At 43.9% G+C, this 14,565-nt stretch overlaps 1 protein-coding gene and 1 long non-coding RNA gene across 3 annotated transcripts in view; one reads left to right on the top strand and one right to left on the bottom strand.

Annotated features, from left to right (window-relative positions):
* Window positions 1-4: 4 nt before the first annotated feature.
* The window catches only part of LOC122713009 (semaphorin-5A), a 20,104-nt gene continuing 5,543 nt past the window's right edge, over window positions 5-14,565 (bottom strand). For both annotated transcript variants that reach the window (XM_043933126.1, XM_043933127.1), the window contains exons 2-14: window positions 11,600-11,744; window positions 7,862-7,958; window positions 4,680-4,887; window positions 4,390-4,595; window positions 4,213-4,312; window positions 3,936-4,135; window positions 3,208-3,693; window positions 2,849-3,134; window positions 2,402-2,768; window positions 2,243-2,325; window positions 1,436-2,174; window positions 1,112-1,314; window positions 5-1,027 (exon numbers count right to left, since the gene is read on the bottom strand). In XM_043933126.1, coding sequence (XP_043789061.1) covers window positions 824-1,027; window positions 1,112-1,314; window positions 1,436-2,174; window positions 2,243-2,325; window positions 2,402-2,768; window positions 2,849-3,134; window positions 3,208-3,693; window positions 3,936-4,135; window positions 4,213-4,312; window positions 4,390-4,595; window positions 4,680-4,887; window positions 7,862-7,958; window positions 11,600-11,744 — 3,324 coding nt within the window. In that variant the 3' untranslated portion in view covers window positions 5-823. The remainder of the gene's footprint in view (window positions 1,028-1,111; window positions 1,315-1,435; window positions 2,175-2,242; window positions 2,326-2,401; window positions 2,769-2,848; window positions 3,135-3,207; window positions 3,694-3,935; window positions 4,136-4,212; window positions 4,313-4,389; window positions 4,596-4,679; window positions 4,888-7,861; window positions 7,959-11,599; window positions 11,745-14,565) is intronic.
* Window positions 4,605-6,254, top strand: LOC122713023. Its single transcript, XR_006346443.1, has 3 exons — window positions 4,605-4,743; window positions 4,804-5,099; window positions 5,549-6,254. It is a non-coding gene; the product is annotated as an uncharacterized LOC122713023 (long non-coding RNA).

Here is a 14,565-nt window from a genome sequence, read left to right as displayed (position 1 = left end):
TTTATTATTGCGAGCTCATCTCGTTCCTTTTATTATAATCGCGTGATACTATGCCACGGCATGAAGCGTTTATAAAATTCGTCGACTCGAAATAATTCGAATCAAATTCCCGGCTAAATCGAGTCTTAAAAGCTTGGTCATTTTTTACGCCGAATCGCGACGCGCATATAAACATTTTTATCTTCCTACTCTCTTTCATTTTCGATTATACTTCTTTTCACGCATAACTTGACACATAACCGCGACTCAATGTGAGCCAATAATAAAAAATGCGCAAATCACACGCTCTATATTTGCATGAATGCACATACGCACATTATGAATTCGTTCACACATCTCTCATTCATATCTTAATCGCATTTAAATGCACACACATGTGATAGGTACAATTCGATACGTTACACGCCCGTTCTTTATCGTTCGTCTTTAACGATATTGTGAAATGATGCAAGCGTTCGTCGTAACGATGGCACTGAATCATATGACGCGAAACCAGACGTGTTCGTGTCTGTCACAAAATAAAACTGTATACAGGATAAATATCACTTGATTTCAAGTAAAGGCGATTCGTTTAAGTGCATTGCGCCTTTGTCCCTGGTCCGTTTGGATTTTAGTCTTCGGTTAAATTGATATTCAAGCACGCGCGATCGCCAAATAGATAATCATTTGTTATTTAAAAAGCGCTGTGCTTGCTTCACGCCTTCATGGCGATATTTGTTCATAGATATTAATCTCGCGTGTAGTTTAGTCGAAACGCGAAAAATGATTAGATGACGAAATAAATTTATACATTTCTTCATGCGTATTGCACATTGATCGGCGTTCAATAGTACTTGTCTTGATCCGGATCGACTCGAATATGTTGCTGCCCATGACTGTTGCGCTTCAATGTAGCAGACTCGTAATCAAGACTCTTTGGATATAATTTAGGACTTCCAAGAGTATTCACATTTGGATTATTCTTTCCACGAAGAGTTCCGTTACCGTTTGTACTACCAGAGAAACTAGGTTGTCGCTTGGTGTTTACCTATGTCAAGCAGAGATCTCGTTTTATTCCAAAACGTATGTATTATTCGCATTGTCATTATTCGCGAATAAATGATAACTTTACCTCCTTCATAGGAACCGTAACGTAGGAATTTTGTTTGCTGATATAATGAGGGCTGCCTGGAATTCGTTGCTGTCGCCGCTTCATATAGTAGAAGCTTAGAATTGCGGTCACGGCCAAGCCAACTAGGAAACCGACCACGCAACTGCCCACCACAGCGCCGATCGTTATGCCTGAACGTTCCATCGACCATAAAGCGTTCACTTCTGAAAAATTAATGTACAAATGTAGCATAAATTCTATACGAGATTCTATATCAAAAATTCTACGGTGGACAATGAAAACAAGGAAAGAGGAAATCGTATTGAATCTCATTCCTGCGCTCACCATTGCCCGAGCAATCTGGTAAACAGTCGCGTGTTTCTCTGCTGGCTCCTTGACACATTCCACTGCCGTGTTGAAGGCATTGTCTCTTTCTATACTGTTGATGATCGTTGTCGCAAGGTGTCCAACGCGACCACGTGTCCCAACCGATCAACGATTCGCAACTGGCCATCTCGCAAGTCTCCCTTACCAAACTCGATCCTTCGCAGCTCTCCGGCCCCAGGCATTCTCTCGTTCTCGAGCGTATCCCGACGCCACACGAAACCGAGCACTCGGACCAGTCAGTCCAGCAGGACCACTGCCCTTCCATCGCAATGTCCCCGACTGCGCTCGGTCGGCACGAATGCACGTTGCATTGTCTGGTCTGCACGGATAAACCCTCGCATGGCGGTGATTCGCATTGCCTGACCCTGTGCTGAGAACCTCCGCCGCAGAGGCGATCGCAAGTCTTCCAAGCGGACCATTCGCCCCATCCGGCCTCTATCGCGAGATCAGTGTACGATTTCTGATTCGCGTTTCTCCTCATACAGGAGCCGTCGTTTCTACAATAGCGTTCCTCCTCTTTGGCCAGTTGAACCCTCACGCTGGACGGGTCATCCGTTTGCGCGCGGCAACTGAATCGAAACCGTTTCTCCACGTAACCCATGCTCGAACTCTGAAAGCTGCCGTTGGCAGCCAGCCACGGTGTCCAACCGGAATATCTTTTCGTCTCGATGCATGGATGAGTGTTGCATTCCTCGGTCTACGATAAAAAATAAATAAATACGTCGTTCAAGAATTCTCACTTATTCGAGAAGACGAACGTATTACCTGCGTGTCGCATCCGTTGCACTCGACTGTGGTAGACTTTCGTGGCGAAGGATTCTCGCACGTTCTCCTTCGTATTCGTATTCCTGCGGAACACACGATCGAAGATGGATTATTATAAGGCGCGTAAGGGGAGGAGGAAAACCACCGTGTCCCGCTTACCGCCGTTGCAGGGCCTGGAGCAAGCGTTCCAACCACCCCAAGGGGACCACTGGCCGAACGATTCGGGTGGCGGTGCCTCGTCTTTCGCCGGACATGGAGGAAGGTCTATGCAGATATTGTCGTCGTGGTCGTGTCCCACGCAGACTCGGCCGCCGAAAGCCGGGGCTGGATTCGTGCACGTGCGTCGTCGCGTTTTCATCGCGAACCCACAGGTTTGCGAGCACGCCGACCAGGCCGACCAGGCTGTCCACTCGCCGTGAACCGTGCAGTTGGTCACTCTGACTCTCGCTCCTGTGCAAGACGCTCCACCATGCTGAGGAGGCGGATTGTTGCAATCCCGGGTCTGGCACTGACAGATATCCGCGGGCTGACGAGAAATATGAAACGTGAATGGAATGTCTGTGTATTTGCGCGAATCGAGCTTAACTTGAGGATCTCTCGACTCACCGCTTCGGCATGCTCGGAATGAAGATGGGAATGGGAGTGCGAGTGCGAGTGTTCCGCGGTGCCGTGTTGACAGGGAGACCACGAGCTCCAGGCACTCCAACCACCGTCCACGGGGTCCGTGAGTACAGGGCACTTGGTCACCTCCTGGTGCCAATGATTGGCGAGATGATTTTGCTTCGGGGCTGGTGCGCATTTCATCAGATGCTCGTTCCAACCGCAATACGGTTCTTGGGCGTTCAGGCAGGATTGGCGAGTTCTGTGTCGATGACACTGGGCAGCTGGTATTCTACGGAAATTACGAGAAGATTGGATTCTGGTTCAAATGATTCATGTACAGATTCGTTGTACAGGCAACGTACCTCAACAAACCGAATTCTGTACCGACGTACAAACTTTGCGTATCTTTTAAGAATTGCAAGGTGATCGGCGTGGAGGGTAGAGGACCCCACACCTCGACGATGCAGGTTTCTTGCGTTCGGGGTAAAACCGAGATTTTCTTGAGCAAGCCAACATCGGTGGCGACGTAGAGTACGGTGACGCTGCGGTGCAGCTTGGTCGGCGTCACGTCGAGGGCGATCAACGTGAATCTCTCGAGCAGAGCGGTGTGCAAGGGCTCGAGGGTGGTGCTTTGAACCGCATCGTCCATCAATTGGTACCTTTGGTTATCTATGATCTGATGAGGGGCGACGTTCGCGAACGAGCCGCACCGTTGTCGATTGTGATGAGAGACCGGCCTCCTCTCCCACGCAGCGCCAGAATTCTCTTGATGTTTGAAGGGTCCGTTGAAGCTTGCGGTGATCGCGGACATGTTGAACGCGCATATGGCCGAGCCGGCAATACCGTTGCTAAAAATAAACGGGAACTTTAGCGATTCTCGAGGCCTTCCTTCTCTTCGCGTCGTGCACGAGAGAGGCAAAGAAAAGCAGGGAAAAAAAAAAAAAAGATAACGGCACTGATTTAGGAATTTCTGCGACTATACATACCGAATCTCTTATTTTTCTTCTTTTTCCTTCACGAGTGAAGCGTTAGATGGAAATATATGGTGAACGTGAAAAACGGTACGATACGATGCATAGATATTACTTACATGGGCGTGGTAAACGTCGCATAAACGATTTTTTCCTCGGGATGATAAACCGCGCCTTGAATTTCGTCGTAGTAGAAAGGAAATTCGCCTGGAAGGGAACAGTTCAATCGTGCCTTGCTGAACGTGGTCCATACCTCTCTCATCATTATTTGTCCACCGCGATCGTTCTTGCACACTCTTGCTATCCTCGAATAAATTTTCTAAAAGAGACCATCTTTTTTTAATATCAAACGTACGCACGTATGAGAGAATATAATGGCCGAACTCGCTTGATCACCTTGCCGCAATTGATGTACTCGACGGCTGATTCGCGAAACAGAAAGTACACGTGGTCCTCGGTTTCGAAACTGCCGACGAACTGAGGATCGTTCAGCCATCTGAAGTCAATCGTGGAATACACGCACGTGGAATATCGAAGTCGATAGAAATACATTGGAAAGAGAATAAAACTCACCTGGAATCGTACTGATGCGTTCTGAGATTTGGCGAAGCAAGAGTTCTGCAAATGGCTGGATCAGAGCCAGAGAAGTCAGTAGGCGCCCCGGTGAAGAGTCCACCGGTTGGACCTCTTGCCAATAAAGCGGTGACATTCGCGTGTGGCGAATAGGGACTCATCGCAACACCCGACATCTCGCTCGTCACGCTACTGATGTTTTCAATCTAGAAAATATTAACTCGAAGTGACATCTACTGTCGATAATACGTTCGAGAATTCTTCCATCTCTCGCTCTCTGATTCGCTCACCTCTCTCCACGTGCACCAAGGGCTGAACGCGTACGTGCCGCAAGTGAACAGACTTTTTCCATTGGTAAGCAACACCTTGACATAATTGCGACAATCTTCCACGCTCTGCCCCTTGTTCTGGCAGGTATTGGTCTTGTTTTCGGGCGCTGGCCACGAGGCGTGTTCGAGAGGCGACAACGACGTTAGAGTCAACCGGTACAGATTATCTCTGGAATCGGAATCGTTTACTGCTTTTCGTGTTTACACGCGTGGGACGGAGGACATGTGGAAAATGGCGCGCGCCGCCTTTCGAGCTGTCGCGCAATCACGCCGCAGGAAACTAGCATAAACGGCGCCTACGTGGGCGCTACGCCGCGACGAGAACCGACCTGACCAAAAGTGATCGTTAGTCGAGCGAAGCGGCTCCAGCTCGGTCGTCGAGTATGTACGTCGGACGTGTGCCGACATGCTAAAATTTTGAGAAAGGACGCGAGGCGAAAGTACAGAGCAGAGCATTAACCCGTTGCAAAAGTAACTAGTTAAGATAAAGTTATTTTGAGTCAGAGATTTTGTAATAGTTGAAGTTGAGAATAAAGTTATTGTTCGAAGCATAATCGTATAACCGCGGATCAACTATTATAGCTACGAATAAATGTTATTCAAGCATTTTAAATAGTGTTACTTAAGTAATTATTTAAAGTAACTATTTTTAAATTTTTGGCTAGTTACTTTTTTAACGGGCCAATGCGCAACTTTGAATCTCAGCCAACTTTAAAACTATAGTTATCTACGATTATTCGATGCTTTAAATGATAAATTATTGAGATAATTTATCGAAGTAATTTATTCTTAACTTTAAAAATTAAAATTTTGCATATTTCTGATTTCAGAGACGTGTGCACATGTAACGAGTATCGCTTAGAATCGTACACATTTAACGAATAGAGTGATATATTCTTAAAGATGAAAATTCTTCGCAATATAATCTTTAAGCAATATTCAAGTTTGGTACGTTTAAGGAAACTCCTAATCTTATTGCTTTCTTATTATTAAAAACTACGCGTTTTCGTTCAAGTTTTAATCGTTTTGTAAAATTTTCACGTGTTATAAAAACGAATCTCTACACGTATGATTTTAAGTGGCATACACTGTATGTACGAGCAATCCTATTGAGACAGATTGTTTCCTGTTCGTTAAACGAATAGGATGGATCATTTGCCAACCTCGTTCTCGTCCGACGTAACTTCTGGGCACGACTCGCGTTTGTTCAACGTCTAATGGAGTTCGATGGCCGCGCGCATACACAGAATGAAATTGCGACTCAACTCGAAATGGGTCGATTTTTAACCGATCACATGTAATCGTTTAAGGGTTCAGGCTCGATAGAATACAGCATCCTATTCCCTTCCATTGCCTTTCTACGATTCGATACATTTTTCGATGTAATTCAATTGCGAAAATTGTAAAAAATATTCGAATCGATCGAAACACGAACCTGTTAACTTACACAACGGAAGTGCAACAGGATCGCAACGGTGTCGCGTCACTCGTGCGCATCTATCCCTTAGAGTGATCTCCAATCTATGTCGCTATTCATTTTTTAATTCATTCTACATATTTATGTTTTATAAGGATATTAAACCTCTCAACTCGAAGATTGTCCTAATTTTTTCTCCAAGCTTTCTTGCTTTCACGTACGTGTAAAAAAGATACGCGATTGCAGCTAATTTGAATATCGCGAGATAAAAAAAAAAAGGAACACGAGTCTGTACGAGCCAATACCGCGGAATTCGAATCTTGTACAACGGAACTATCATAGGATCGCAAGGTATCTCCCATGTGCATCAGTGGTTTCCAACCGATGGTTTTTAATTTTTTATTTCAACGTAATTTTACAACGAATCGATCCCCTCGCTCAACTTAACTCAAAGACAACTGCCGCTTAACACTGCCTGTTGTGATCCTGTTACTTTTCTAACCTTTCTTTGCTTCGTGTAACGAGATATACGATTGCGAATTAATTTGAATATCGCAAGAAAAAAAAAGGAGGGGAGAAAAAAAGAAGAAGAAGAATTTAAGAGAACACATCGAATTTACTTCGAAAGTAAAGAGCTTAAAGAGCAAAGTTGGATCCTAGGAAAGAAAACGACCAAGGAGTTGTTACGCAACGAGGCAAGGAAAGCGCGTCTCGCTCCCATATATACCTGTCGCGGTGCGATACGCTCTCGATAAGGTAGTATTCGGTGACGTCACGGTTGTCGAGCACGCGAATCAAACTGGAAGAATGCAAATCGTGGCGCCGTGTCGCGTGCACGCGGCTAGTCCCTTTCCCTTCCTCCCCTCCGCCTCTCCAATTCCAATCACGATATATCATTTTCCGCGTCGACGTCGACACGTTTCCCTTTTTCCATTTTCCATTTTTTTTTCTCGATCGACGAAAAGAATTTCCCGCATACGTGGGAAACCTTCTCTTCCATCCATCCGTCCACGTTTCTCTGTACAACGGGAGTGCAAAACGCTTCTCGTTTTTCTCGCGAAAAACGAGGTTGGAATCTCTTTTTTTTTCCCCCCCCCCCTTCCCCTCCCATCGAAGAAACGAGGCAGCGTACGCGGCGTTCCTCCTAGTTGGCCGGGCGTACGTGGGTCGTGGTTAATAACCAACGTGTTCTATTAATAGAAGGTAACACGAGGGCGTACGCTCCTTTCCACGGCTCGATCCGATCGCGCGTTCTTTTAATCGCGAAAAATCGATCGAGCGCCCGGCCCCAGCGTTCCTCCACGATTTCGAGCAGCCGATCGAGCGGACGGAATGCAACCCGCTCGTTCCCGTCATCCGTCTCGTTACACGCTACTACTTTTATCGCACGGGAGTGTAAACAACGGGTGCATTCCACCCGTCCGGGATCGAAAAATCGATCGAACTTATTTAACAGAACAGGTCGAGGGAAACGTGCTATTCTCGTCGTGCTGTTGTTACGTACATATATTACTTGGCTATAAATATAACAATAATTCGCACTCCAAGATAATTAATTTTCGATCGATCCTTTCGATCGAAGACGAAGAAATAATTTAAATAGAAGAAACAGCGGTAAAATTTGACTTTTTTTTTATCTCGAAGTTTCTGTCAAATTTTGTTGCATAAGAAAAAAAAAAAAAAAAGGAAAGTAACTGATTTTAATTGTTGGTTGGTTTATACGTACCGAGCGCCGACGACGACCTGTTGTCTAGCCACGTCGAACAGCAATTGGGAATACGACGTGACTCCCTCTTGCTGAAACAGGCTGGTGTTCGCCAAATCTGAAACAATGGATGAAGAGAGAGGGGGGTGAATTTAGAGATATCTTCGATAACGAGATATTCGTTAAGGAGTCGAATTTCGAGGAATTTCATTCGAGATTGTTCTTGCCCTTTTTTCTTCTCGTTGTGTGTCGCGATTTCCACGTTCCGAGAAGAGGAGGATGTAAAGAGGAGCCGTTTTTCGCTTCCGGACAAACTAGTTTAGCAAGCTGGCCGCTTCGAGAAGTTGAATCGTTTCTTCTTCCTAGGATCTTCTACTTTTTCTCGCGTTCTTGGTGGGACGCGGGACGTGGATCGTAGATCATCGATCTTGAGAGAAAAATATGGCAGTTGTGAAAAGCCGTGGTCGTTCGTCCCTTTACTCGCCCCGCATTCCTCGATCCGATTCGCGGAACTCGGGAGCAGGGATCATCGATTATACATCGGCAAAGTTGAATAAACTTTTACTTTTTCTTCGATTAATTAAGAGGATCGATTTAAAAATGGAAGAATTCGAAGAATCATTTGAAATCAAGCTACGTATCATCCCTGAAAAAATTTAACGTCCATCATTTTTCTTCGATCTGCTGATATTCTGCTGGACGAAACTCAATCATGGATCATTATATTATATACATTTAAATATCCAATAATAATTGGCTCGATCCTTTTTTCTTTTGAAAGATCCAAGCAAAAATGGATCGTGTATCATTTTTCAATTTTTTTTTTTAAATATTTTTTGAAAAATCCAAGCAAGGATGGATCGTGTACCATTTTCTAATTTTTTTTTTAAATATTTTTTGAAAGATCCAAACAAGGATCATTCATCGTGCACCATCATTTTTCAATTTTCTTTTCAGCATTTTTTAAAGGATCCAAACAAAGATCGATATCATTTTTTAACTTTCTTCTTAATATTTTTATTAAAAGATTCAAGAAAAGATCATCAATAAATCAAAAAATCCGACAATAACAAAAATTTGGCTCTTCCACTTTCTTTCCATCATCTTTTGAAAGATCTAGAGAATCATTTCTCAACTTTCTTCTAAGCATTTTTTTGAAAGATTCAAGAAAAAGTGATCTGTAACATTGTAACATGTAAATTTGGCTCGAATCGTTGTTCCACTTTCTTCGCATCTTTTACCCCCGAGACCGAAGAAAAGACCGAAGCAGGGATCGTGTATCGAAAAATAATGGAGAATCGCGAAAATTCTACTTTCATCGTGTCAGCATCGGGCAAAAAGAGGCGCGTACGCGCGCGCGAGTTTCACCCGTTTTACCTCGCTCTCTCTTTCCTGTTCCCCGTTTACTTCTGCTAATCCTCGTCTTCGTCTTATTGTTTTTCAGCCGGTTTGCCGACGCAGCGAAACGATTCCGCAAAGGTAGCCCTCCGCGCCTCCGGTTCGTCGTACCTCTCGCGTTTCCACGTATCCAGCCACGCGTTTGCCTGTGTCGCGCGTGCCTGCCACTCACACGACCGCGTCGCGCTCGTACGTGTAACTGCGTACGTGCGCTTATAAGTAGATACGTGTGGGACGAACGGGCCCCAGTTAGCATAACCTGATCTCGAAGGCCTCTCTCGGGTATCCTCCCTTCACTCTCTTGCCTTTTCTTTTTCCTTCCCTTTTCCTCTCTCTCCTTTTCCTGCATCGATCGATGTAGCACCTCTTCTACTCTTTCCTCCTCTCTTTCTCTTTCTTTCTCTTTCTTTCTTACTTCCCGTTTATCCGTATACACACATATGTGTGTGTATCTCCCTAAGGGAGAGATGGGGACGAGCAAAAAACGAATGGACAATAATAGTAAAACGAAACGTTACGACGTAGGAGGACGTTTAGAGGACGCCACGGATGCGTAATTTCGCGACCTCGTGCGGGAGAAAGGAAAAACTAAGATCCGTATTCTAATTAAGGTTAAGGATAATCTTCGCGTTGTAACTGGTTCCTCATCTCTTCTAGTGGATTGTCCAAGTTAAGCTCGATTACGTTGGATAGTTTTAAACTTATATAAGTTTACCGAGTAATGGTCGATTTAAGTTAAACGAATGTAATCTGTGATAAGGAGGAGGAATAATGAGTATAAAAGAACGCGTAACGTAGAGGGAAGAAGAAAGGTTAAATTCTTGAAAATCAGGAGCAGGATCGGAAGCAGGAGGCAGCGAAAATACGCGCGCGTGGCGACGCGTGCCACGCTCCACGCCTACGCGACAAGCGTGGCCGAGTCTCGAAACAGAGACTCCATAGACTCGAGTCGCGAATGATTCGAGGCGAAACTTTCGACGACTCTCTCCCAGCTGGCCGTGTTTCCACCGCGCTTACGATGATCCCATTTTTCTTTTCCTCCTCTTTCGTATATATCCATCCTTCTTTCGCTAGAGACAGAGACAGAGTTAACAACGATCGAGGATTTTCTTGTCTCGGTTCCTCCTTAATGTCTCCGCGTTTTTTCTCACTGTGACGCGATAGCTCGACAAATCGATCGCGAGCCGAGATCCTTTTCGAACGAATTTTTCTTTTTCTCTCCTTCTTTCGATTTTCATTGAGATTGGCGATTTTTTTTTTCTTTTTTCGCTTTTCAACATTCTTCATTTTTTTCCTCTCATCGATGCGAGACAAAAATCAACAAGACATAGATCAACAAATTGGATGGAGAGCGAAGGAAAATCAAACGATCGAATTTATTATCTTCTTTTTCTCACCGACGCAAGACGAAGATAGATAAATCGTGAGCAGAGACGTTTTTTTCTTTCGCTCTTTCTCTATTACGTAACTATCTTTCTCTCCTCGTTAATGTAAGACAAATGGATATGTCGATCTCGGGCAAAGACAGACCATTGAATTTTTGTTTCACTCGTTCACCAATGCGAGACAAAGACGAATCAATCAATCGTGGATTTCTTTTCCTTCTTCTGTCACCGGCGCGAGACAAAGATAAATAAATCGATTACGAGCAGAGACATTTTAAACGTTCGATTTTTTTTCTTTCTCTACTACACATCTTTCTCTCAGTATAAGAGAAATATTGATCGAATTTTTTTTCTGCTCTTTCTCCGTTATACATCTATCCTTCTCTCCTCATCGACGTAAGATATCCGCAAATCGATCGCAGAGCAGATATACTTCACGCGATCAAAATTTTTTTTTCGCTCTTTCCGTCCTCGTCGGCGCGAGATAAAGATAGATAGATAAATCCATCACGTGCAGACTATCAATATTTTTCTCTTTTCCCATTACACGTAAACTTCAACGTAAGACAAATATAGACGTATCGATCGAATTTTTCTTTCTCTTTCTCCTCATTCTCGCATAAGACAAAAATGGACGAATAATGAATCGCAAGGCGTATCGATCGAAACCGCCACGCGACCGACGCGCCTCCACGCCCACGCTTCGATCGATCGCGAATAATCACGATCCTCTCCTTCTCCTTCATCCTCCTCCGCCCGAGAAACATCCACAAGTTTCTCCGCGGAATCGAGGAAAAAGATAAGAGAGTAACCGCGCTGCTTATAGAATAGCAATAGAAGCTCGTACGTACGTGCGGAAAGGCACGATCGCTCGCGAATCTCTCTCCTCTTATCGATATATATATATCTTCTTGTCAACGCAATCACAATCGCTTTTCTTTTTTCTTTCTTTTTTTTTTTTTTTTTTTTTGTTTACCTTCGTAGGCTATGCGTCGAAAGTCGTCGGTGGAGCGTACGCTCGCGATCACCGTGCACAGAATCGCGAGCCGCGCCGACCACCGTTCCATCCCACCGATGATCGAGCTCCGTCCTCGTTTCCCCTCTCTCGGCGCTTCTCTCATCTGGGAACAGAGAAAGAGAAAAAAAAAAAGTAGAAATGATGGACGAGCGGGAAAGCTGCGTGTCCCTAAGGTGGACGAGAGAAGTTGCCTGTCGCGGTTCGAGATGCGGTCAGGGAGGAAAGACTCGGTTTAAACCGCGACTCGGGAGGGTCGACGACCTCGTCCACGTCCCCGTACCGACTACCTCTTCGAGTTTATCGTCGCTCGACCGCCGACAGATCCCTGTCCTTTTGATCGATATATATATATATTTATCGGTTGACGAAATATCGATCGATCGAAAACAAATCGATTTGCCGAATATATATTTTCATAGGTGGAAAGTGATTACGAAAATTTGAAAGGTCAATTATTTTGCCATATTTTGCGACGAGAGATTTAAATAGGTAGAAAGAAAAGATGGTAAACGATGGCTATTTTGGGACTTTAAAACTTAAATATCCTTGTGTCCCAAGGATATTTAATGGGAGATAAATGAGTCGAGGTTATGGAAACGACAAGTGGATAGTTATAGGGAAAACTTTTTTTGGTTAAAGCGACTGATGGCTCGGAAGTATCCACATTTTAAAGGAAAAAGAATCCATTTAGAGTAGATTTAGAAAATTATCGACACTTTCGATATGTATCTACTTTTTACTATGAAATGCTTCTATTTCGCTTAAATTTGTTTCCAGCTTTAAAACGATTTTAAAAGGAAAAGAATCCATTTAGAATAGATTTAGAAAATATCGACTATTATACGATACATATATCTACTCTTTACTACGAAGCGCAGGACTCCAGTATTTCCAGCTTAGATTTCTTTTAAAAGAATCCATTTAGAATAGATTTAGAAAATATCGACACACTCGATTTATATCTACTTTTTACCACGAAGCGTTGGACTTGTATTCCAATTTCAGAAACGGACAATGCATCTCCGTTTAGCTGATATATGATAGAGGCTAAATTAAACCCGTCCCTCGTGTATTTAATATTCCATTCCTATCCACGGTCCTCGGGCAATTGTCTGTGGGTACGGGCAAGTACGGTACTCTCTCCACCCGTAAAAAGGTCCATCCCTCGCTTGTCCCGACGACGACAACGACCCGATGTGTCTCTCCTTTTGCGCGCTCTTTGTCTTCGAATGTCCGTGTCACGGTGACAGCTCGCTTTCTCGTCTATGAATAGATAGCCGGATAAAGGAGGACGCGTCCACAGACCCACGTGGTCGCGATTCGCGCACGCCTCTGCCCCGTAAATACGATATTCCATCATCGAGATCGACGAAGAAACGACGAAGAAAAAAAAAAAAAAAAAAAAAGAAAAATAAAGAAGAGGAAAAAAAATTTAAAAAAATTCGAAAAAAAAACCCAGAATCAGAATTCAAATGTATTTCCGGCGAATCCCCTATAGCTTCCTCCTATCCCTCACCGACGATAATAAAATATCTCGGCCGACGTTGCGGTGGTCTCCACTAGGGTAAACTTTTTAACGTCAAGGTGGTCCCGAAACTCTCCAAAAAGGACACGTAAAGCTTTTCCACGAATGTATTAATATCGCGGACGGACAATTTTTAGATCTCTCTCTCTCTCTCTCTCTCTCGCTCTCTTCCAAAGTTTCGTTATTCCACCGTATCGCTTCACTGGCAATCGAGTGATCGATCGTCCGGTAGACTGAGCTCGGTCGATCGAAGGAAAGAGGAGATCGATATATATATATATATATCGTAAGTATGTACAACCGGTGACATCCGTCGCGAATAAGGCCAACGAAGAAGTGCATGTACCGAACTTACCGTATTCGTTCGAACACGCGTATCTACACACGGTACTTGGAACGGTATCGAATCGTTTCAAACGTCTCTCGTTTGAGACACGTAAATATGTGCGTATATATATATATGTATATACATACATATATATATATATACGCGATATCGAAACGACATACCTTCTCGAGTTCCATTTCTTTTTCTTTTTTTTTCTTTTTTTCTCCTTGTTTGCTCGCACGGCAGAGATAACCCGTGATAGATAAATATAAACGTAGGTGGTACGTTTTAATCGTCGCGTAAAGGAGATATATATATATATGTATACGGATGGAGATATACGACGATGGAGAGTAGGAGGCTTAGCTGTCGAGCGGAGAAGGACGGAGCGTCTTCGGTTCGTTTATCGGGGAATCTTCCGCGAAAGGAAGGAGGATATTTTTTTTTTTCCTGGATGGATTTTTCTCTGAAAAAAAAATCTTTACGTTGCTTTCTTATCCGGATGGAGCGGATAGAAGTTTCGTGCCACGTTTCGAGACGTTTTCATACACGCGTCTTTCATACACGTTATCCGGACACGCGTGTCGCCGGGGATACTCGCGATTGGGTACCGTTATTCGGTGCAACCGGACCTTTTGTATCACGCGCTGAGAAACGTCGCTTTCCTCCTCGATTAGCCTAAGAGATAACCGCGTGGAATAATCGATAAACCGTGCCGGAGTCCGGTGTATTTACGAGATTAGAAATCGGTTCTCGATTCGAAAAGCGTTCTTAAAAAAAAGATTAAAATTATTAAGAGATGGCGTTTTTTTCTTCTTTCTTCCTTCCTTTTAAAATAATTCCTAATAAAAACTGGGAGAAACGGTCCTCGCATCGAATCGTCTCTTCATATCGGCGATTCCGCGAATTCGTTAATTAATTCCAAACTATTGGAATTAACAAGAAGAAGAAACAAAAGGTGAGATTTTTAACATTCCTTTAACGTCCCTTTCCTTTCTTCATTTCTCGTTAATAACGAGGATCATTAAAATTTTAACACCTTCGTACACCTCTCTCTCTCTCTCTCTCTCT

Source organism: Apis laboriosa, unplaced genomic scaffold, assembly GCF_014066325.1.
Source record: "Apis laboriosa isolate Shangri-la unplaced genomic scaffold, ASM1406632v1 scaffold21_cov150, whole genome shotgun sequence".
In the NCBI taxonomy this organism is placed as follows: Eukaryota; Metazoa; Arthropoda; class Insecta; order Hymenoptera; family Apidae; genus Apis; species Apis laboriosa.
This window is presented reverse-complemented; position numbering and strand designations above follow the sequence as displayed.